Below are 25,633 nucleotides of genomic sequence, written 5' to 3' on the forward strand. Positions count from 1 at the left end.
TCAATTCGACATAACTTCCAACATTTTCCCCAGAATGAGTACCCATTCTCGGAGTCGCTCACATTCAAATATATCCAGACTTATTCGGACGTGTATGTCCACACAAAATCACTCATGATTAACTGTAGTAGAAAAATATTCAGGAACGATGTACTTTATCATATCTCAAATAATAATAATATCATCTGTACCTTGTGCCTATGGAGTATGGAAGGCAAATAGTGTCATACATACTTAACAAGCACGTGACTCATCACTTTGTCTAGGGGCCACCTTAGCATCTGAATCACGCTTAACCTCCAAGCTTTTCCATCATTAAGTTTCACGTGGGATCATTAGTCCTTAATCCATCCCAAACAAGGTTTTAAACTGTCCTTTAATTTACTCCAATCTAATTTTTATTTGTCTTTTAGTTTGTATGCGCCTAATCAAAATTGAATGTTGTGGGCCCACTGTTAAGTTGACATCTTCATGGGGCCCAATGAATTACTGCAGTGCGAGCCCACCTTTTGTTATTGTTGGCTCCGACCGAGTCACCGACCGGCCCATTGCGATTGCTTTCATATAATCCACGCATGACTACACAAATATATACAACAAGACATTCTTTCCTCGGTCTCGTTTTATACCTTCAATCCCAATAATTAGACGCCAATCTAAGTATACTTAACCCCATTAGACCAGAATTGTAAGTGACAGAGGTACCATGACCGCTCGAGATAGGTCAGATAAATATTCAAGTTGAAGGTCGGTATCTTCAAGACTCCTAGCCCCTTTGAGCTTGTTTAAAATAGCAAATTTAAATCCTCATTATCACGTTAATCAGATAATGCATCTGACCATTGGTCATAAGTCACCCTAAAAAATCGATGACTCTCCATTTTTCTTATTGTTTTCATTCTTCCTTTTTTTTTTCTAGTCGATTTGAGTTGCTATTGAATTTTAGATTAATCTTTATACACCTTTCTTTTTCTAGTTATTTTTTATCGACCATCATATCATTTAATTTATAAGGCTTTTTTTTGTCTCACTGGTTCATGAATTCAAATCTCGAACTAATATGTTAATTTCTTGAATATACTTTTCAACACTGTGAAAGATATACTTTTTAAATTTTTTTTAAAAAAGATGTACTTTCCATAAGATAGCTAATGCAATAATAGTAGAGTGGAGACTGGAGAGAGCCCATAGTTGGGTTAATTGCTCCCCGTAATATCCTGCTCTTTCTTTCTTTTTTTTTCTTTTTTTTTTTAATGGGCTGCTCTTATTATGATTAAACTATTATAGTAATTTCTAAATTAGAAAGTTTAATTACGCGGGGGTAGAGAGAGGGAGAGGAGAAGGTTCCAAAGAGGAGGAGGGAACAAGGAACCGTCCAGCGGGGAAGCCGCCTCGTGACGGGTCAAATGACCGAGCCGCCAGAAACGACAAACGTCACGTGTCCTCGGCAAAAGCAGCCAAAGGGAATGAATCACGTGTAGATGCAACCTGGGGGTAAAATGGGAAATACAGTTAAATAAAAACAAGCATATATATATATATATTTATTTATTTATGCAAAATATATGATATTAATAATTAAAAAAAATTAATTGGCAATTCCAACGAGGGAGGGGGGAGCTGAGCAGGAGGCAATGATTCCCCAATTTTAAAAGCGTGTCCCACACCACTCCTCCACTTGCCCCCCACGTTTTTGTCCTGCCCCTTTATTTTGTATTTTTTTAGTCTGTTATTATCATCTTCAATTTATTAATTAAATATAAATATATATATTTCTAAATATTCACCTCTCGTTCATGTGGTCCCCGCCTCTGAGAAGGAAGGGAACCCTTTCATCGTCAGCCTTCTATGATTTAGCTATGTAACCGTAAAATATGACCAAATTATACGAATTGCCCATTGATTTATCTAGACAACGTCATTATATGTCAAGTTCAATGTTCCGCGGGATCGAATGATAAAAAAGCTTTTGAAAGTAAACATCTTTTTATTCTCGTCACATCAATATTCTGTAAACAAATTAAAATTTGAATTGAACTCTTATTACATACAAGTTAAACAGAACATAGAGGTATTATCGTGAATTTATGTATGGTATTGGGAACTTTTCTTTCGGGAATGTTTTAGGTTCTCCACACGTGATGTATGATCAAGTAGACCAAAAACGTGGGAGAAAAGGCTGTTATATTATATCGAACAAGAACCATTTTCATTGTCCGAATTCGCCTTTCTTATGTATAAGGTTTTGTCTTTGGTATGACAAAAAGAGGCCACATATTCTTCCTTTTTTTTTTTCCAGATTGCATACACTATTTGATATCCAGAAGTTTATAATTTTCGATGAATACAGTTTCAAATCTAATCGGTTCGCTGGGGAACAAGTATCTCCCAATCACGAAAGTGAACATCTAATTTTGACGTTCTTAAATACAAAATATAATTTAGAAAAAAAATCCCCAAACAATAAATGCATAAGAAAATTAATATAATAGCAGATAATTTAAGTATATTAAATTGTTGATCCGCGCTACACACGTAATTTTATACAATTTTAATTAATTTATTAAAATTGAGATTTATATATTAATTAATTAATTAGTTCAGTATTTCTTTCACATTCTCTTTATTTAAGTAGGACAAACATTTTATGATGTTCACATGCCGATAATATTTATAGATGCGGTGATTTATAAAAAGAAATAGAAGTTTGAGAGTTCAGAACAATGAATGAAAATAGTTGGAGAGGTTTTTTTTTTAAATGTAAATGGAGAACATGGTATGGCCAACCCTAGCTTCGGTTTCTTTAGTAAGGGAGAGGAAAGGAAAAAATATATTAATAAATGGACATTTTTGCCAAATGATTTCTGATATGTATTACTGGACTCAAGTAAGAGGTATATATTCGACTTGACACGGTTTGTAATCATAGTAGGATATGAAATAAAAGAGAAATGGGGTGTAGTACAGTGGTTAACGCTCTTATCTGGTAACCTAGAGGTTTTAGGTTCGATTATGTGATTACTTGTGCTCCTTTATTTAGATTTTATTTTTATTTTTTTGTATTAGGCCATGAGCCTCCTATTGTAACAGGAAAAAAAAAAAGAAATACAGCAGTGTATATAGATACTTTTAGTAAGAAGACAAATTACTGGAATACTTTGGCTATTGAAATAATTAACCGAGTACACGGGACCACAAAATTATGAATTGAACATGATATGGACCCAAATAATAAACCGAATGATTAAAAAGTTGAGCAAATGCTGCCATACTGTTGAATTACCGGGCGGTGGTGGTGGGTATTGGCTGGTAATGATTTGAGAATGTTACCTTAACAATAACCAATGATTAAGTTGAGAAAATTGGATCAAACGCTGTGATGACTAATCATCAGATTGATTAACTGGTGAGATGAATCTAATCAAGAAAGGGTGCAAAACTTTAGAATGAAATTTACGTGTTACACGGCTAGCCAAAATATATATATATATATATATATATGCAGAGTTTTTGGAGGGGCTTGTTTTTTAGGAGCTTTTGCCCAAATTAGATCTCTTTCGCAAAATATTTCCTATAATAAACTTCTTTGCAAACTAATTCCCTTAATAAATTTACATTATTTTATTTATTTATTTACATTCCTCAAAACATTTTGATTTGTTTGATTGAAATCCTCAGCCCAATGAAAAATAGGTAACATTATTCTTCTTCTTACTTATACTTCCAAAACATTTTAATTTGTTTGATTTAAGTCTTAACCCTATAGAGATAGGCGAAAAGTAAAAACATTCATCCTTAATTAATTCCTTAAACGTTTGCCATTCACCAATGCCGAGGGTGGGTAAGTTCAATTAAAAAAAATCGAGGATGTAGGTTGACGATCAATTCTACTTCAATTCGGTATGCAACCAACAATGGATTTGATTAGTGGTTTACTACAATCTGTTTACTCACATTTTACTGATCTTTAATCATAAATAGTTTTAAAGATATAATATACTAAAATGACTAAATAAAATTATGTCAAATAACTATAATCATTTAAACAGTAAAAATAATTTAAAATTAAATTTACAGAACTAAAAATCCATAATAATCAACTTCAATTTACTTTTGACTCTTAAAAATTGCGTCTAACATAGCCGAACCTGATAACTATTTTTATGTAGATTAAAATAAAAAAAGGAATAATAAATAAAGCATAGGAGTATCGTTAAAGGTACGGAAATTGGCTTCAATTCATGCTTTACCCCTAAGAACTTGTCCAAAATAGTCAAACTAGTTAATTTCTATATAAAATTCATTGTTTTTTAAAAATTCGTTTAGCTGGTTAACCGAATTGGCAAAACAACTAAAATTTTTATGTGGTTATCCGATTATACTCTTTTTTAAGGTGTTTTTAGAAGAATTTAAAGAATATGGATTGAATTGAAATGACTTCACACGGAGAAGTTTAGACTGTGAATTAATATTAAACTAAGTCTAGTTTGGAAATAAGTTAAAAAAAGAGAGTCTAATTTGAAAAAAAAAACTCAATTTCCACATGAGAAAAAGTGGCTAATACACCTGCCCCACAAAAGATTTATACAGAGAGAACAAAAGCGCGCGCGCACACACATATATAATCTAAATATACAAAAGGGTCATTTTCCAGACACGCATCAAGCAAAACGTGCTGCATAAAATTCTTATTTATCGGTTCAATTAAATAATTCAGAATTAACTTTTACCCAAGAAAAAATAAATGTAAAAATATTTTAAAAAGAAAAAATTGGAGTTGATTGAGGGGGAGAATCGGACGATAGCGGACGAACCAATCGAACGAAGGATGTGGACGACCTCTCTCTCTCTCTCTCTCTCATATGACGCCAACGCCTCCGTCTTCCAAAAATTTCTGTGCTCTTCTCCCCCCCATTCTTTGTTTTAATCGTTGGTCAATTTTTATATAGTTTTTTTTTTAATTTTAAATATGTTTTTCATAGAAAATTACAAACCAGAGAAGAGTTAATTGATGCTTAATTAAATGGGAAAGTGAAGTGACCGCCGGCCGATCATTTAAGTCCCATCATCACCCTTATTAATAAGTTTCTATATCAGTGTCGAAAATAAGTAATGAATAGGAAGAGTCGGTTGAAATATATTATGAAAATATGTTTTCAAAAGTCACGAGTCAAAAAAGTGCGATGAAAAGTCATGAGAGTTTAAAGGTATTTTTGAAATATTGAAAATTATAAAAACTTATCATACTATTATATAAAGTATAGATGTAGATGTCCATACTGGTTGTTATTATATTTAGTAAGAGTTAATTAATTGGAGATGGAATTTTTCCATGATTAATGAAAGGGTAAATTAGGTACTAAAAAATCAAATAAGCTCATTAACTAATCAACTAGATCAAATATGACAATTAATGATTAGTTAACATGAAAAACCTTTAATTAATATACTCAAAAGGTAGTAATAAAAAGGGGAACACTATTTTAACTTGAAGTTGAAAACAACCATATCCTTTCCTTTAGGAGTCCATTTCTCATCCCATTGAATTTTTTCTATCCAATTGCACGCACAATAAGACCCTGGCAAACCCCAATCTCCAATTTACCCCTCCCTCCTCCAATCGGGTCAAAATACCATCCACATAACCACCTGGAATGTGTGACTTAATTCTCCAATCAATATCTAGGAATCAGACGTGTGTCAACTCGAAATAAATAAACTATTGCTGTGGCATTGAGAGTTAATTATTTGCAATTTTTTTCTCTTACTGAGCTCAATAACTTAATCAATTTACTGTCCTGCTATAGCTGAGTTGGTCAAGATATAATAACGGCCGATTTATTTGCTATATCAAATCAATGGGATACACGCCATAGATATCATAAGAACAAATAATAAGGTCCCGATATATGAATAAAAAAATTTCATATATTTCTGGTCTCCCATAGGTCATTTTGAATTGCTCATACTCGTGAATGGCCAAACTAAACTAGGGAGATATGTTACAGCCGCATGGGAAAGGCCCCAAAATCTATTTGATAACAAAATATAATTATGCTTTGTTTGTAACAAAATATAATTTAACTTTATTTTTTTTCATTTATCTATCATACTTTTTCTTATTTATTATTTAAATTAATTTTTTAATATTAAATTATTTCGACCATTCAAAACTTTTTTCCTCAATTTCAACATTTATTTTTTAATTCAACAACTTAATTATTACTTTTTTATATTATTGTTCAAATTCTCTCACATACTTTTTTCAATTGCTTTTATCTTTATCTCCTCAAGTCAAACTAAGTTAAATTAAATCAAACTTAACTTCGTTATTAAAACGTAATGTAACTCGATTTAACTTAACTTAACTTTTCTTTCAATTCAACAACGCAATCATTATCTATTTATCTTCTTTTTTTCAAATTCTCTCCATACTTTTTTTATTATCTATTATTTAAATTAATTTTTTAATATTTAATTATTTCAACTATTCAACACTTTTTTTTCCTCAATTTCAACATTTATTTCTCAATTCAACAACACAATCTTTACTTTTTTTTTTTAATCTTATTCTTGAAATTTTTTCACATATATTTCCAACTATTTTTATCTTTATCTCTTCAAATCAAAATAAATTTAATTTAATTTCGTATGATCTCAGTAATCAAATAATTTTGTTTGTTTCGTTCGGAAAATGGATTAGATATTATGTGTAATTTCTGATTGGGGGTGTGGGTGTGGGTGTGGGGTTGGAGCTGATGTGGCAGAGACTGAATGGGGGGGCTGGCAGGGCGAGGAGAGGAGAGTAGCTGGCGATCAAATCGGCGAGGGCATTTCGGAGAAGCTGCTGCCAAAAAAGATCTTCATCAAAGCTCTCCTCTTCCTTCTCTGCTGGTCCTCCTTCACTTCGTTTTTAGCCTTTGCCTGGGGGTAGAGGGAGAGAGGGAGAGTGATTAGTTGGTTGAGGTCCCCCCCCCCCCCCCTCCGCCCCGCGTGTGTGTGTCTGTGTGAGTCTCTCTCTCTCTCTCTAAAATTCAGCTCAAATGCATCCCAAATAAACCCCAAATTCCTTCTCTCTCTCCACCCCCCTCTCTCTCTCTCTCTAAAAAAACTTACTCAACGCAGCTCACCCCGCCACCGTAGCCATAGCCGCAAAGCAGTTGAAGCTCGAGCGTTTCTCCCTCCCCTCTCTTCTCTACCCTTTCACTCCCAACACCAGCTTAACTCTTTAATCGCCCGGTGGGTCTGATGACTGATTACCGTGCGCTACCGCCGACGATGAATCTCTGGACCGACGACAACGCCTCCATGATGGAGGCCTTCATGACCTCCGATCTCTCCTCCTTCTGGCCCCCTGCTCCTCCTCCTCCTCCTCCTCCTCCTGCTGTCCCTACTCCTCCCTTCCAGTCCTCCTCCTCCGCCACCTCATCCGGCCCCCAGCCTCAGCCCCAGCCCCAGCCCTTCAACCAGGAGACCCTCCAGCATCGCCTGCAAACCCTAATCGAGGGCGCCCACGAGAGCTGGACCTACGCCATCTTCTGGCAGTGCTCCTACGACTACGCCGGCCCCGCCCCCGTCCCCGTCCTCGGCTGGGGCGACGGCTACTACAAAGGCGAGGAGGACAAGTCCAAGTCCAAGCCCAAGCCCTCCAAGTCCCCCCTCACCCCTACCTCTGCCGCCGAGCAGGAGCACCGCAAGCGCGTCCTCCGCGAGCTCAACTCCCTCATCGCCGGCCCCTCCGCCACCTCCGACGACGCCGTCGACGAGGAGGTCACCGACACCGAGTGGTTCTTCCTCGTCTCCATGACCCAGTCCTTCGTCAACGGCGGAGGCCTCCCCGGTCAGGCCTTCTTCAACTCCAATCCCATCTGGCTTTCCGGCTCCGATCGCATGGCCAGCTCCAGCTGCGAGCGCGCTCGTCAGGGCCAGGTTTTCGGCCTCCAGACCATGGTCTGTATCCCCTTGGCTAATGGGGTCGTCGAATTGGGCTCCACCGAGCTCATCTTCCAGAACTCAGATCTGATGAGCAAGGTCAGGGTTCTGTTCAATTTCAATAACGGCAGCCCCGAGACCGGCTCCTGGCCGCCCCTCAACAACAGCTCCGCCGCCAATCAGGGCGAGAATGACCCGGCCTCGATTTGGATCAACGATCCCTCCACCAGCGCTATCGAGATTAATAAGGAGAACAGCAGCTCGGTCCCTTTAGCTTCCTCGAACCCAGCTGGAAATCACACTCTTTCCAAGAGCATGGCTTTCGAGAACCACCCCAGCTCGAGCAGCTTAAGCGAGAACCCTGGCACCATCCATCGCGACAACCACAGGCGGGGTAGCCAACCGATGCAGAGCCAGAGCTATTTCACCCGGGAATTGAACTTCTCTGAGTTCGGGCACGACGGCAGCAATCCGAGAAATGGGAATTCGCACTTGATGAAGCCGGAGACCGGAGAAATTTTGAACTTTGGGGAGAGCCAGCGGAGCGCCTGCAACGGGAATGGGGATTTGTACTCCGGGAATCCGCAGTTCCCTGCTGCAGAGGATAATAATAAGAGGAAGAAGTCCCCCACTTCTCGCGGGAGCAATGAGGAAGGGATGCTTTCCTTCACCTCAGGCGTGGTCCTCCCCTCCTCGGGGATGGTAAAGTCCAGCGGAGGTGCTGGGGACTCAGATCATTCAGACCTCGAGGCTTCGGTTGTAAAGGAAGCTGTCACTAGCAGGGTCGTGGAAACTGAGAAGAGGCCGAGGAAACGGGGCAGGAAGCCCGCGAATGGAAGGGAGGAGCCGTTGAATCATGTGGAGGCTGAGAGGCAGAGGAGGGAGAAGCTGAATCAGAGATTCTACGCCCTGCGGGCTGTGGTTCCAAATGTGTCGAAGATGGACAAAGCTTCTCTCCTGGGGGACGCTATCTCGTACATTAAGGAGCTCAACGTGAAGCTCCAGGAAGCGGACACCAACAGGGAGGATTTGCAGAAGCAATTGGATGCATTGAAGAAGGAGCTTTCGAGTAAAGACTCGCGAACCCTGCCTCCCCCTGGCGACAAAGATATCAGCTCGTCGAACAGCCTCGGGAGTAAGCTGATAGAGTTGGATGTTGACGTGAAGATTATCGGGTGGGACGTGATGATTAGGATCCAAAGTAGTAAGAAGAACCACCCTGCAGCGAGGTTGATGCATGCTTTAATGGAGCTAGACCTAGACGTTCACCACGCCAGTGTTTCGGTGGTTAATGATCTTATGATCCAGCAGGCTACGGTGAAGATGGGCAGCAGGTTTTACACGCAGGAGCAGCTCAGGGTAGCCCTATCTTCCAAGATTGGAGAAGCCCGATAAGATATTGATGATGGAGAGCTTAATTCGCGGGCATTAATTATTACTTAGTTAATCACGAAGAGAGCTCGTCTCGTGATGAAATCACGAAGACGAAGCTTGGTTTCATCATGGGAAAGCTCGAGTGTCCTGGCAGCTAGCAGTAGCAAAGCTCTGTATAGTAGTGTTCTCCTATCTTATTTTGTAGTTAATCTTGTAGCTGTTAGAATAATAATAATAATAATTTTTTTTTCCGGGTCTTTGGGTAAATTTAGATGTCTTGGGAGTTTTAGTTAGTGAGGGCGAGGGTGCCGTTTCTTCTGGTCGGACGTAAGAACTAGACAAGTGAAACTAGCAATTTTAGGTTCGGTTGTCAGTCTGTCCTCTCTAATGTACATAAATATCTCGATATTTGATTGTGATGAGATGATAATGGAAGATCTCTCTTCTTATCCATGCTGTTCCGATTCTCGTTCTGGTTTCTGGGTTCTATCTTCATTTGAATGGATTAATAGATCGGGATTGTTGGCCATGTTTGTTCTTGGAAAACTGAAGCTTTTTCGGGCTGCTGTGATATTGCTCTTCTTCTGAGCAGAGTGAGTAGAAGAGTAGGAGAGTGAGTGGGTGGAGATGAAAATGAGGGGCACGTGCTTTAAAACTGTTTGGTCTGCTTCAATGCAATCAAATCATTTTTCTTCCTTAACGATGAAGAAGAAGGCAGAGTGGGAACTGTTGAGAGTCGAGGGACATGATGGAGCTGGTTTTGGGAATTAAGGCACGTGCGGAGTGAAGGACTGTGCTGTGCTGTCTCTGCCTGTAAAGCTTAATTTGCCACAAATGTGAGATCAGGCTTAGGCTGAGATCTATCCACCAAGGGATTCATCCCCCTGAAAACGAAATCCTTCGGTCCCATGCAGTGAATGGTGAACGATCCCTTGATTGGGATACCTCAGTGCATGTCCGTGTCAGGCGTTCTCGCCCCACCCCTTTATCACCAGCGTTTTCAATGTGCATGTGCTCTGCTCTCTCTTTCCCCCTTCCTCGCCCCAAAAAAAGGAAACCAAAAAAAAAAAAAAAAAAAGAAGGCGGCTCAGATTCTCTGCTCCTTTCTCTGGGAACTCGATACAGTTTGTGTGTCACTCAAATGCTGCGAGTTGGCAGTAATTTCATTGTCATCAAGAATTGGACTGCCAGTCTTTGGATTGAATGCTTGCTCTGTTGGGTGTCTCCCTGCAGTTGCAGTAAATTGTTTCTTGATAACAACTTCCTCATTGTCACACCCCCAGTGGGTTTCTTGCTCTAACCCAACCCGATAAAATACCGGAGTTCTTGCTTTTGACCGATGAAAAACCAGAGTCGAGATCTATTTTTCTCTTGTATATCGGTATCTTCTTCGAAGGAGAGTTTTGATCTTGAAGGAAAGGAAGGAGAGGGACCTGTTTGGTAGTAGTTGGAGGATCAAGTTCATTGTTTTTTTTTTTTTTTTAATATCTAAAGTAATTAATTAGCATAAAAACAAGATGTAAGGTGGGTAAATCACATCATATCATATGATTCTGGTTTTCTTAGCATTTGGTTTCATTACTTTCTCTAGATATAGATAATTTAGTTAAATAATTAATTAATAGTATTGTTGGAAGGCATGTGAATCATGATGGTGCATAAGAATATGTAGGAGGGACTTCAAGCATGAGAGAAGCATATTGATTGATATAGATTTTATATAGTAATAAAGAATCCTAACCTCCCTGTATGTGGCCAATTGTATATTACACGTCAGCGGACCAATTTATGCTGTGCCGAAACTTTTGCTGATTCTTATTAAATTCTTTTCGATATTTCATATCATGTCGGGGTCTACCATAAAAAAATGGAAAAATGCCAGAGAGAAGAGATTTACCTTTTTGTGTCACTCGTGTTTACTAATTAACAAATTCTAAATAAATCTTAATATAGATAAACAAATTGAAAGAACCCAAATTTAGATATCAATTTCACCTTCTATTCGGACTCAATGAGACGAGACTTTTCGTGCATTCTTATCTTCTCTTATTTTCATTCATTACGAGGTTTATATAATTGTATTTTAAGAAACGAAAAGACGGTCAATCGCATTGCTAGATTATTCTTTTCCCTTATCATAACTGCTTCTTCTAATGATTATTTTTGTTTAGACATTGGTAGGGAGTTTGTCCATGTGCAATGTCCTGGTGTGAACGAACAGAACAATGGGTTTCAGATAATAGCCGAGAAGGTTGAATGAAATTTTCCTTTTCTTTTGCCTTTTTGAACTGAAATATAATAATGAACATATTTATTCCTTTCATATTACCTTTTCTTCATTATTGTAACCATGGAAGCAAACATAAAACCTCTTGAAACATATCTGAAAGTGCGGTTTTCTCTTTTAGAAGCCACTCAATACTAAATAACACACCCTAAGCAAAGGTCTTTTGTTAATTAAGTAACAATTTAATATGTAAACTTCTTTAACAAAAACACATGTCTCAGCCAATTCCTTCGGTACCAAAAAATATATACACACTCTCTCTCTCTATATATATATATATATATGAAAGCAAGAATATGACGAGACCAGTCAAATGGCCTCAGAATGATTGATTATTGAATGGAGTTTTCTAGGTTTATTGAATTTTTAATTCTTATATAATAGTTTTTTTATAAAAAACATTTCTTTTTTAAATTTTCCAAAGGTATTTTATTAAAGAGTATGAATAAAACATAATTTTTTAAGTATTTTTTTTTCCAATGAGATACTGTTTGTTACATAACATTTAATCCCAAGTTTTTGAATTTTTAAAATCCAAAAATGATTTTGAGTTTTTTTTTTCTAATTTTACATATTGAATATTAAAGATAAAAATTAACATACTGGAATTTTATGATTTTGTTTCTAATATTGATCACTTAATGGACTTTTCTTTCGGTGTTTTGAGTTTTTCCAATTTTCATAGTATTTGTTCATAAAAACGAATTTTTAAAAAGTTTTTAAAAGATATTTTATGATAAGGTACGAATAATACAAAATATTTTTCTAATTCAATATTAATCATACATACTAATATGATAGAATCTTTATTGATTGTAAATTATAATTTATAGCAGTTTAAACCATACACAAAAGATATATATAATTGACAAAAAAGAAAAATAGATCATGTTTTATCTTGTGTAACGCGCGGGCTCAACGACTAGTGTATATATATATATATATATATATATATGATGCAAATGAGAGATATTTTTGTTAGTCTATTATATGGGTGATTCTACAATAGTTGACTGAAAAAAAAAATTATCATGATCAACAAATGAGGAACCTCATCGTCCCATTTCAATGTATGTGCTATGTGCATACACACATTAATTAAAGACCATGTTATCATTACTATTAGTGACCAAGACAAGTCGATGTTAAGTAAGAATTTAGTTTCGGCCAACATAGATGGAACTTCATGGCAGTGCCGAAAAGGAAAAAAGAAAAGCAAGTCGAATTTATAATTTCACCAGCAAAGAGCAGTACGCTGGGGTGGTGGCGCAGTTGGCTAGCGCGTAGGTCTCATAGCTTCTGAGTGATCCTGAGGTCGAGAGTTCGAGCCTCTCTCACCCCATTCTCTTTTCTTTTTCCTCTTACTTTTTTTTTTTTTTCTTGTTCATTATCTTCTTTCTTTTATAATATACTATAATTGTTATGATTATTAACAGCTTAGATAAATATCTTCTACTGATAAACTCACATTAATCAATCAGATATTGATTAATACGTAATCGATCAAAGATCACGGGGAAACAGCTCTTTTGCTTAGAAAGGGAACAACTCAAGCTCAATTTCTAGAACAATGCAAGGCCTCAAACTTTAAACGGGCTTGGGCTTTTTTTTTTTTCATTGAATTGGACTGGAAAATAAAAACCTACCTTCTCATGACAACTTTTTTTTTTAATGAATAAAAATAGTTGGGAGCGGTGATAGCAACTTTACGGTCCGTGCTACGCAATGTTCTCTTGACAACGAGATATTACTTATATGATATCTATGCTGCATCGGTATCAGTATTTAAAAGGAAAAAAAGAAGCAACAAATATGACACAGTATGTGATACCGTGTGTTGCATATCTCCCATATGAAATAGAATTATTGTAAGGCAATACAATTACGGCCCACGGCTTCATACAATAGTATTACATTATTGGACTCGATGGAATTTGATTTGATGGGCATGTCCAACGGGCCCTTCCAAATGGATATTGCGTACGGGGCATAGCTATGCCTAACATAACATACGGCCCTTAAGTTTATCAGAAAGTCATATTCACCCCATTTTTAAAAAATGACACTAAACCGTATTTTTGGTGAAACGACAACTTATATGGCCCCATGTGAACATATCTACTGATGCGACTTCCTACTAATTTTATAATTTAAAAAATGATGATTTAAAAATAATAATAATAAAAAGAAACAGGCCGGGGTTGTGGCTTGTGGCAAGCCACAACCCCCCACCTGCGAGTCATTGGCAGCTACATGAGTGGCCGACGAACTCCAATGGGTCAGTTGCAACCTCCAACGAGCCACCAAAGCCCAATCTGCCTTCCTGACAAATCGGAGTGGTGGTGGCTTGTCGAAGGCTAATACTTGGAACTCCGTGAACCTCGGTGACTCATAGAGTGGGTAATCACGATAAAAGGCGCTCCGGTGACTCCAAGAGATTTCAAGCTCGCCATTGGATAGATACACGAGCTCATCGCTAACTACTAAGCCAAATCTTTTGGAGTTTTTAAGGCACTTCTCCCGTTAAACACAATGTATCGATCAAACTTATTAATACATCTTTCCTTAAAAAGAAAGAAAGAAGAAGAACATGGAAATGTTTTAATTTACCTCAAAAAAGAGAGAAAAAAACCGCATCAGGGGATAGCGCTAGGTCTTCACTTTCATTTCTCCAGTCTCCCGGTCCTCTATCCTCGTGAGGTCATAGCTCCTCAAAGATACGTTTGTTCCTTTTGAGGTGATTATATTCTATTATTATTCTTCTTCTCAATTTCATCTCTAGTGATGTCAATTCTTTCGTGTCAAAAGAAAAGGGAATAACCACAAGAGGATGAAGTTTAAGGGCAAATAGAGATTTTGATGAGTGGACTATATCTGTAATATAGGAGTTCAAAACTCATATAAAACACTTTGTAATTAGAGTTAAGTTAATGTTCAAAATATATTAGTTGTAAGAATATATTGTATATGTATGCAATTAAGGAAATAATCTCTCAATTGGATGGCTTTCATGTCATAATATATTACGTAATTTGAGCGATATATACCTTATCTTGTGAATTGCAATTAATATCTTTTTAATAGGAGGATACATAAAGAAATAAAATTATAAAGAGTCCCTCGTTCTGCCTATTTAAAAGGGTTTATGTCATCATCAATAAGTTCCATACAAAAAGATTAGGAGCTAAAAAGCACTATCAGTTTCGTTTCTCTTTCAGGTTTCTTGTGATACGTGAAATATTATCAATTTCGTCAAAGCAAAGGCTTTGGATCAGTTTATTTCTCTACGTAATAAATTATTAATATATATTGAAAATTAATTTTAGATTAGTCGCAATTGTTAAACTGAGAATACTCATAATGTTTAAAAAAAAGGAGAGAGAGAATACTCATAATGTTGTCAAGATGCTTTATGGCCATTTGCCAAGCAAACCTTTTGGCTCATAATCCGTCCCCTACACTCGGACGGAATCAAGATTTTTATCCAGCGGTGGCAGACTTACACTTTTGGGATAAAATGTAAAAAAATTTAAAGTTCAGGGAGGGTAAAGTATTAATTTTACATAAAAAAACTCATACTTTTAGAATAAAATTTAAAATTTTCAAAGTTCAGGAGGGTAATTGCCCCTTCTCTTTCATTGGCTCCGTCCCCGCCTACACTACACACCTTATCTCCATGTCCATATCCACAGTGAACTACCCTAATAAGGAACCTCCTCCCATTATATTCATATATATAATGCGTTAAGACGGGACAAAGAAAGAATCTTACTATGGACAATCTCTCACCTAACACTCTTCCCTCCCTTAGGCCCCCTCCTAGCCTAAATTATTTATCATCCATCCATTACTTCCCCCGTTTGACCGTGACTGTACTGTGAACATCCATTATTTAGAGCTCCCGTACTCAAAAAGTTTTTGGGTTTCCTTCTTTAGAATTCAATCTCCATGTATGTTTCATTGTTTCTCTTGCATTTCACACGCATATAATACATATATATATATATATATATAGAGCCCAAACATTGTGCATCTACCAGCAGTTAGTCGAGTCTAAATATATACTAAGCTTGGAACCCGATGCATAGGCACGAGCTGTGCTCCTCTCTCTAGGTCACGAATGGGAATGGTTTAGAAAAGGCTACTCTTTTCTACATAATCTAAAAATTAAATGATGGCAAGTTGGGCAAGTTGCAGCCAATGAGGATGGCCATTTCTTTCACCATAGGCACGGGACGCAATCACTTTCCTCAGACTTTTTTGTGATGGGGCTTCGGCTAACAATAAATGCCCTTCACATGGTCCCCCCAGGAACATATGTTGTTCTTTTTTCTTTTTTCTTTTTTCGTTTTTCGATGTGCATCATAAAATTCGAAACCTTAATGAGATCCGGCTAATTCAATTCAAATTATGTCAATCTATTAAGGGGTAAAACTCTATCGATATTGATTTCTTTCATTGACAAGATTCGAATCCGAAATTTTATCTAAAGAGAATAAATCTCCAATTACTTTGACAAGCTCACTTTTTTTTTTCCTTGTAATTTGATAGGTTTTTGGGCAATAGACCAGTCATAGACGTCCAATTATCAATCTGGATCTCTTTTCTTTTCTTTCTTTCTTTTTTTTTTGTCTTGTTTTTAAGAAAGAAAATTGTAGACAAAATTTTCTTTTATGATACTCAGCTGATCACTCGCTCACTCAAGTCGTCTCCATATCTTCGTCTTCACAAGGGAAGTGGGATTCAGTCGCCCCCACCACTCCCTTTCACCAATGCATTGACTGATAAAGATGCCTGCATATCTATGACATGAGCTTTCCAACAAAACACACACTAGTAACACTGATATATATAGATTCTGCCTGCGCTGCACATATAACACACACACACACACAAACATATACGATGACCAAGCTGAGCAACTTGTAGTGGGATGAAGTTTTCCTCGAGAAAAGATTCAAATGGCCATCGATAGATATAAAAGGCGGCAGAGCTCTCGACCGCCTCTCTATCAATATCTTTTGAAAGGTGCATGCCGCCACTACAACCAAACCACCACCATTGTCAAGTAGCTCATAATGTACATTACGTGCCTTGACATACGGACACGACCAGGTCCAGTGTCCTTCCTCTAGCGGCGGAGTTCAGGCCATTCTTTGCTGGCCCTCGGATTCGCAGGTCCCTTCTGGGGCGGGCATTAACTGTCCGTCGCACTGAGAGCCAATATATGCAAAGCTCAAAATCCAAAATAAAAATATTGAAAACTCCTGTGAAAACCTACCATGGGGATGTTGACATTGCTAATTATCAACGGCTAGCATCTTCTAGTTATTCTTTAGCTATAAATACCTAAATTACCATCACAAATAATTTTCATAAATATATATGATATTATAACTTTTTTTAATGAAAAGAAAATCGGATCTGTCTGAACTACTGTCTCCTAGCTAGCTGCATAAACTTATATGATGGGCGTGGTCCACACCCAATACCCATCACAGGGATATTAAAATCATGAACGTTGACCCTACTCTAATTACTTCCCAATCTAATACTATAACTAATTTCGATTCACCAAAATTATCATAATTATTATTGTCCTTCCAAACAATTAAAATTCGGCCTTTCCCATTGGCGGATGGCCAATCTCATCTCGCCAAGGCCAGGGTCCCTATTCCCATGAGATCGTGTATATGCACCGCCGTGGCCCATGACTTGAATGAAGATGGCAGCAGCACTTAAAAAGCTAATTAAAGGGAAATGATCTTTTGGTCAAAGGGCATTTAATTTTAATTTCCACTAAGATATCTCAGGATGATCTTCCCAATCGTGATTGTAGTGCCATTTGAGCTTGTCTGAATTGCTGAACCCAAGTCCTCTTACGAAAAGCAACCGAAGACAAAGAGAAAGAGGTGCCCTTCCCATTGGCGGCTTTCCGATCCATCGTAACTAAACCTTTTTTTTTTTCAACGGTCTCTTCAGAATTAATCAATGATATTTGAGCGATCGCGGCGCCCTTAATATATGTCATTTCTTTTGAATAGGAACCACATATAAAGTCCCTTACTAAAAACAAGGATCGCACCTTCTCAATCAATTATTTGGACAATTTGTTTGGTGCACGTCTCCATTGGAAGCGAAGCAGTCGGGTCGAGTGAGCTTACTCTTTTTATTTATGGAAAATTCCATTATTATTATGAAAAAGACGCGGGGTCTACGACTGGAATCGTTTTCTTTACCCAATGAGGAAAAGACGAAGATATAATTATATCGACACGTCAAACTTTATGGGATATGTTTCTTCACAAGTGGAAAATTCAGAATGGAAATGATCTCAAAAAAAAAAAAAAAGAAAAAGAGACAAAACATTTTCAATATTTTTTTTGACTTTTTCTTTTTTTACAGGCGGCGGCGCAGGAGACGGGATAAGTTGACAATTTTACCCCTCAAAACAATAGCTTATCCCATATAAAGGCTGACAGAATATTCCAATCCACCGCAACCCCAAACAGTTCCAATTTCCGGTCATGTCCAGTCCACCGATTTTTTATTTTCAAAAAAAAAAAAATGTCATGTTCTCCACTTCACATAATATGGCCCCTCCCTCTCGCTCTCACCCACTCGCGGTCGACTTCACGTCAGCATCACGCGCCTGGGCTTCCGCCGCGGACGCCAGCTTCTGGAGGTTGAGCTTCACGACTGTGTCGGCGAAGAGGCGCGTGTCCTCCTCGGTGTTCCCCTCCGGCACGTCCACCACGTAGGACTCCAGCACCACCGTGGAGATCTCGCCCCCTGCATCCGCCGGCCCACCACCCACCTCGTGGACCGTCGTGACCGACCGGTAGTTCCTCAGCCGGTGCTCCCCTCCGATGATGCTGAACCCCGTCACGAACCTCTCGTCGTCCAGTATGTCCAGCCGCTCCGTGCTAGTCTCCGCCGGCAGCCCCGATATCACATCCACGTACCTGGAAGGGATGAGCGGGAAATCATAATCAAGTAAGTAAATGAGAAAACGGCTGAAAGTCGCATCTCAACGGAAGAATTCGAATTCCTCCGAAGAGTTCCAAGCTAATTGAAGTCATGGCAAATTGGATAAGAAGCACGGGGTTAAGCAATTGGATCAAATCGGATCGCGACGAGCTGTGTGTGTAAGTAACGTACCTCGTGCATCCGACGGCCATTTGGAAGTCGGGGTCGACGGAGCAGGCCTTGATGAAGTGCTTGTAGACCTGGGGCTTGTCGAAGCGACGGACTATGGACCAGACGACGGCGCGTGGGGCGTGAACGCTCTGGGCGAGGAGGGAGGAGCATCTCCCCGGCCCCACCTTGTAGCTGTGGAACTCCTTCACGAATGGGATCAGCTCCGAGAACTCCGCCTCTGTCAGCCCCGCCGGGATCGTCAGGTGGTGGTGGGAGGTCGCACCGGCCTGTTCGTCCTCCTCGGTTCCTTGCTGTTGATGAGAGGTCTCGGCGGCGGGGGCGGCTTTCCGATCCATCGAAGGAAGGGCTCCTTTGTGTGAAGGACAAAGAGAGCCGGACAGAGAGTGGGTGTGAGGGCGAGTGTCCGAATAATTTGGGAATAATTTATTTATGCAGGGGAAACAGAAAAAGTAGAGGGAGGAGGGAGTGGGTTTTCGGCAAAAAGCTGAGGGTATTTATGGAAAGTTGTTTGTACTCAGGTTATTTGCCCATCTTCATTTTCTTGCTAATGTTGGCAATAAACATTAAGTAAACAAGCCATTTTTTTCTATTTATTATTCTCCTTCTTGGTGTAGATATAATAACTGTTATCCCGAACTCCTATATGATGCATTGCTTCTTTATTGATGACCTACTTGTACTAGTTCCTTCCCCCTCCCCCCTAAATAAGGGATTTGAACGGTGCGTTTGGTTTCAAAGTTAAAGTAATTTTAATTTTGATTGTGGAAAAAGATAAATGATTGTATAGTGTGTTGAGTTAAAATTAAAGTTAAAATTTTTGACTTGAGAAATGTGTATTTTTATTGTGTAGTGTGTTGAGTTAAAGTTAAAGTTAAAATCAAAGTGATTTTAACTCTCAAAACAAACAGATCCAAAGAATTGGACAGTTACCCAACTCAACTCTAGTGATGGGGCGAGGGACAATTTACTTGAACTCCGGTGTTCTATTAGCAGCGCTACTATCACAGGTTGTAGTCCTCCCACCAAGACGCTAGTAATGAGTGATGGATAGTTTACTTGAACTCTCCTGGATTTGTGTTCCACCTCGAGACTATTTTGGTGACCTCCAAAATTTTTGCTTTAGAAGAACTGAAGTGACATGGAAGGCAACTTGAACATAAAGAGTTCAAGGCAATCCCCGTGCCACTTGACCTTGGTGATTGCTGTTGGGAATTGATGTATGTCCTAGAGGCAATCTATAATCAGTTCTGTAATATGATATCTATTTCATTATAAAACGAGGCATTTCTGTTATTGTGTAAATTGCGCTAAATATGATTTTACACAATAATGTCCTTGGAATAGTATGTTTAATAGGCATCAAGTGTGACTTGATTGTGAGATCCTATAATTACCGAACATTATTCCTAAATGTCCATAGTCAAAGTATTATCGTTAATTAGGACAACGATAATACGGTTAGACTAGTGTGGGTGTTGATTGATGACTAAGTCTCACAGGTCATGGATATGAAGATATCAAATCACACCACATGTATACATTAAGAGTAATGTGTATTGGACTGACCCGCCATGAGATTGCTACATGGGTTGTTACGTGACTGTCATTAGCATATCTCAAAGTGACTATAGTGTAATGGTCCTTTGACTTGAGGTCACCATAGATTCCTACATGTAATGTCATATACTTTGATACTGTCAAATGCCACCGTAACAGGCTGGTTATAAAGACAGTTATTGGGTATATTACAGAGCATGGAGAGGAATGTGAGTGACCGAGATATGATTTGTCCCTCCTACGAAACGGGAGCGATATCTCACGGCCACTTGGTGGTTAAGTCTAAAAGTGTATGCATACCCAAATGAGTCGATATAACGATATCGAGCTCATTTGTTCTGATAGACTTACCTGGTAAACCAAGAAAGAGAGATATTGAGCCATACAAGGATGTCATCGACCATGCCTTGGGCTCAATAGAGATATAGAGGACAATGGATTATATTACACGGTAATATAGGTCACGAGGTTCGTCGAGAAATTGACTTTCCGATTATTTGAGTAACAGTGATGCATTGCAAGATGCCGCTCACTGTTTATAATATTGAAATAGAGATTTCGATATTACTATCAACGTAATTGGGAACCTACAGGGTCACACACTACGACTAAATTGACAAGATATTTTGAAATAATAAATTTGTCTAATAGAGATTAGATGATTTATGGTACGACCGATTAATCGGATATTTAATGAGATTAAATTTTTCGATTAATTAGACTCGATTTATTAGATTAAATGGACACAATTGATGCACGATCCATGTGAGGACACATGACAATTTGGAATTCTTAATTCCTCTTGTCCCACACCGGTTTGGGGACTTGAAAAGCTCCCCCAAGCTCTATATATATATATATATACTGCTAAAGGGATGAATATAAAACACACATATATGTATATATATGTGTTCTTATACATATATGTGTACGTGCATATGTGTGTATGCTTTATATATGTGAGCATATATATATATATATAAATAATTTGAGTTGAATTGTTTGATTCAAATTAGGTCCATTAGTCTGAAAATTTCGGGTGTCGCATCGGTGTTTCTTTTGAGTGTTGGCCGCTAGCACCGCCGATCTCGAAGACTCGTCGACAAAGTCGGTGTGGATACCGGAAGAGGCGTCACGCGTGGGAAGCTCGGTCGATAATTTTAAATATTCCAGGTCCATTAGTCTGAAAATTTCGGGTGTCCCATCGGTGTTTCTTTCGAGTGTTGGCCGCTAGCACCGCCGATCTCGAAGACTCGTCGACAAAGTCGGTGTGGATACCGGTAGAGGCGTCACGCGTGGAACGCTCGGTCGATAATTTTAAATATTCCAGGTACGCTTTTATTTACTCTTATTCTTCTAGTAGGTCTTGGAATTAGTTTCACGGGTAGGAAATTTTGAATTTTTGTTTCTTTTTCGTTTCCGTTAGTCTCGTGAAACTAGCAATTGCTTGCACTAGCTTCGATCGGGACGAATCCAGCAAAATTTCGTATCGAATGGCAACTGACTGTGTGGACAGTTGGAGCACAATACGGCTTGCACCGATTTTGTTGCCTAGGTTACCGCATCACGTGCAGTTTAACGAAAAAAGAACCGCAAATGATAAGAAAAGCTTATGAGTTATTACAGACTTACAACTAACTAGAAACTGTTTTCGCATGAAAATAGATGATCCTTCGAGGCCCCATTAGATTATTCATGTGAGCAAATGGCATTATGGCAACGGCATCTCTCAACTAATTAATAAAATGTTTGTGGCTTGCTGTTTTTAGGAATATAAAAAGAAGGTTGCCCCTTGGATGCGGCAAAGTCGATAACTTGATTATATATATATATATATATATATATATACACATACATACTAGTATTAAAAACTCGCGCCTTACTGCTGTGTTCAAGTTTATGTTAGTCACGATGATGGTTTATATTTAATTAAAATATTCAAGAATTTGTTGATTTGATTATCATATAATTATCAAATAACACAATTATTTTCTTTTTATTTTTGTATTTTAAAACAAATATTCTTCAGAGTTTTCTAATATTTTATTTTCATCATAAACCATTCTTAGAACCGAACATTATTCTCAATCTTTTCTTAATTGTTCACTTTTAGGTCTCTATCATTTTTCTTTTCTCCAAAATATATATGTACTTGGGGAAAAAAACTCTTTTCTCCAAAATATATATGTACTTGGGGAAAAAAACACTTTTAATCCTATATATGAAAGCGCAAATGAATAGAGTCGGTCAAATTGCTGCCTTTTGCATCAATTAATTACTATGTTCTTCCTATTTTTCTGCAATTTCATAATTATTATATATGCATATAATAAGAAATAAAAGTAATTTGGGAGTTTTTACGTGATAATTTATTAGATCTAAACCATGGATTCATTGGGACATTTTTATTGATTGGGATATTTTTATTGCATGAAAGGATAATTTTTCTTGAAAACTTACTTTATTAAATTTTCCCAAAAAATATTTCTATGCTTAATATAAAAAGGAAAGAAATGAAAAATAAGAAAAGGATTTTCTAAAGATGAAAGAGTATTATAAAATAAAATAAATCAGATAGAAAATAGGTCATTCTTTTCTAGCACTTGTAGCTCTATCTTTTAGTACTAACTTAATAGTAACATGATAGGGCTACTCATATAAAATAAATTACATCTAAAGATATCTATATTTTTTAACATATAAACTATAATAAAAAATTAATTTGAGTGAATATATTAAAACCTCACTCTTGAGAATAGACTTGTGTTTGCTACTCTCTTTTAGAGCCTTTTAAAACTCTACTTTAACTTATATAGAAGAAAGATATATATATTTATAAAAAAAAATTTCCCGTCGAAGATGGGAAAGACAAGAACAAGATAAAAAAGAAGCCACACGCAAAAGAGCAACCTTTTCCCCCTTTTCCATTACGCAAATAGGGATTCCATTTTGTTTAAAAGCCAGCAGGGAAACAGAAAATTGCACAAAGAGAGAAATATCATATTGGATTGGATCCCTTTGAATAAGTTTCGGCGCAGACTGAATCACATTTTTTGTACCTTAAAAATCGTCAGGTTATCTGAGTCAGTTGAATCGGGATAAAGCATCTTCAGGAGTTCGGATCGGACGTCGCTGTCTCAGTCCGCTTCCTCTCCACAATGGATTTCCAACTAACAAAGTCTTCCCCTTTTGTGTATGGAAGCCGCTAACACACCTCATAGGGCATTATTGTAAGGGTTGGCCTTATCCCCAAAGCCACAAACAAACAATTTTCCTAAAGGACTCTTTCTGGAATGGACATGGAAGCATCACTCAAGAAACTTCAAATAATATACTCGCGCAGCCCGCAGTCGCCCTATTCATTATTATTATTATTTTTTTGCTAACCCGGGGTGTCCGGGATTCGCTCGACTAATCACCGAGACTCCGTGAATTCCCGGCAGCACACGGAACGGGTAATCACGCCAAAAGCGCTCCGGTGGCTCCAAGGGATTTCGAACTTGGGATCGGATGGATACTTAAACTCTTTCTTACAACTAAGTCAAACTCCTTGAAGTTTCATATCCATTATCTTGTTTCATCAATAATCTGACTAATTTTCGAGACAAAATAATGTAACTTTCTTTTTGCAATTTTCTTAATTATCGATTTTGTCATTGGATACTTCCTTTATTTATTATCATTTTTTTAACCAGGCTTTTTTTTAATGACCCTTTTAGGATTGTGGGAAGAATTTTTGTTTGGGAAGGATAATGGCCGACCTTTGTTTGTTTTTGGTTCCTTTGAAGATTCTTGCAAATGGATGGCATTCGTCTGGGATGACTGGACAGTGACATATTACATTGGATGTTTATGGCTCGTTTGGTTTGTAAGTGCTTTTAAAATCATAACTTAACTTAATTCTATTCACAATCAAGCAAAATAACTCATTAAAAGTCAAACAGGTATGCCCCATACATAAACATTTATACCACTCCATTATAATACAACTCTATTATAATAAATTCACAATATCATCACTCCATTTTGTCCTTTTCAAAATCAAAATCTCATTTTAAAATGCTACTATCAAACCAAACGTGTCGTTAGTGTCTGTTTGTGCCCGAGTGCCTGTATTAACTCAACGAAAATAGAATTACTTGTACCTTTTTAGGGGTATAATTGGAGCTAGTTTATTGAGTTTAGATTAGTTGGAGTAGATTTTTGGTTTATTTTCATTCATGTGCATTCTTAAAGAGTTTAGGAGTTTTTATTAGTTTTTGATTTGTTTTTAGGTGATTTTCGGAGTCATTCAGCAGATCAATCTTTTGCAGTCTCTAAATTTTTGTTATTTTTGGACAGGATAAACTTAATCTTTTGATGCAAATTGCCTATGGATAGAAAGCTTATCAAGTTAGAAGTGCAGCGGTTTGAACGGTTTGCGATTTGATGCCCGGATGAAGAAGATATGGTTGATCAAATTCGGCGGGTGAAGTTGTTTTACTGAACTGACAGTGCCCAGGCCGTGAAATCGAAGGCATAGGCCATGTCAGATCAGCCCATTCCGCCACTATTCACTTGTTGCAATATTTTTAGTGGGTCCCGAGGCTATGTAAGGAAGAAAATCAGGAGGGAGATTACTGGTTGTATTAGTGACTATTTTTTGAGATATCTCTAGAGATTTAATCGGGGAGATTATGGATCATAATTAGGAAACAAGATTATAGGGTTTAAGTGAGATTCTCAGGGGATTGTTTTGGAGTTTTTAAGAGCATTAAGAGCGGCTGAACAGAGAGAGACGCTCAGCATTTTGGGGGGAGACTTCTTGGACGTGACTTCTTCGAGCTTTGAAAGAGGGTTGTGATCAGGACTCGGCGGAAGCTTGTTCTTTTCATTGAATTCTCTTTCTTCTCTCTTAGAATCATCCCTAGGATGAATTCTTTTGGTTTTACTGTTACTATCATGAGCTAAGTTCATTGTTTAGGGTTATGATGAAACCTGATATGTAACTAGATTTTTTTATACTCTTTTGAATTTTTGGATTGAGAATTCTGTTTACTTATTCTATCTTGAGTTTAATGCTTGTATTAGTCTGGTCAATTATTGTATTGCTCGGTTAACCTAATTGAACTTGGAAGAGAGATTTTAGGTTTAGAATTGAGATATGATAACGTATGTTTGATTTTGAGGATTCGAGTCGAATAGTGAATAAGATAAGAATATACACACACTTTTTAGGTAGCCATATCAAGCTACAACGTAATGAATTTAGCTTAACTACAATTCCAATAGGAATACATGGAGTTGGTTAAGTTATATATTTTTCCTAAGTAACTCAGAAGA

General features: G+C 37.7%; 2 protein-coding genes and 1 non-coding gene across 3 annotated transcripts; 2 read left to right on the forward strand and 1 right to left on the reverse strand.

Moving 5' to 3' along the window:
- Nucleotides 1-6,925: 6,925 nt before the first annotated feature.
- Nucleotides 6,926-9,757, forward strand: LOC116203876 (transcription factor MYC2-like). Its single transcript, XM_031535835.1, has one exon. It carries the CDS (start codon nucleotides 7,249-7,251, stop codon nucleotides 9,325-9,327), a length of 2,079 nt encoding a protein of 692 aa, XP_031391695.1. The 5' UTR covers nucleotides 6,926-7,248; the 3' UTR covers nucleotides 9,328-9,757.
- A 3,093-nt stretch (nucleotides 9,758-12,850) lies between these two features.
- Nucleotides 12,851-12,935, forward strand: TRNAM-CAU. Its single transcript is given in 2 exon segments — nucleotides 12,851-12,888; nucleotides 12,900-12,935. It is a non-coding gene; the product is annotated as a tRNA-Met (tRNA).
- Nucleotides 12,936-17,949: 5,014 nt separating this feature from the next.
- On the reverse strand, nucleotides 17,950-19,177 carry LOC116202208 (abscisic acid receptor PYR1-like). The gene is made up of 2 exons (XM_031533651.1): nucleotides 18,755-19,177; nucleotides 17,950-18,558 (listed from the first exon to the last, which is right to left on the reverse strand). Exons 1-2 carry the CDS (start codon nucleotides 19,087-19,089, stop codon nucleotides 18,207-18,209), a joined length of 687 nt encoding a protein of 228 aa, XP_031389511.1. The 5' UTR covers nucleotides 19,090-19,177; the 3' UTR covers nucleotides 17,950-18,206.
- Nucleotides 19,178-25,633: the final 6,456 nt, after the last annotated feature.

The sequence above is a fragment of the Punica granatum genome, chromosome 4 (assembly GCF_007655135.1).
Source record: "Punica granatum isolate Tunisia-2019 chromosome 4, ASM765513v2, whole genome shotgun sequence".
NCBI classification, from domain to species: domain Eukaryota; kingdom Viridiplantae; phylum Streptophyta; class Magnoliopsida; order Myrtales; family Lythraceae; genus Punica; species Punica granatum.

Excerpts from the sequence above, each read along its gene's own strand:
- LOC116203876 (XM_031535835.1), top strand. The coding sequence starts at position 7,249 with ATGACTGATTACCGTGCGCTACCGCCGACGATGAATCTCTGGACCGAC.
- LOC116202208 (XM_031533651.1), bottom strand. The coding sequence starts at position 19,089 with ATGGATCGGAAAGCCGCCCCCGCCGCCGAGACCTCTCATCAACAGCAA. Across the intron at positions 18,559-18,754 it reads ATGGCCGTCGGATGCACGAG|GTACGTGGATGTGATATCGG; the intron begins GTACGTTACTTA and ends CATCCCTTCCAG.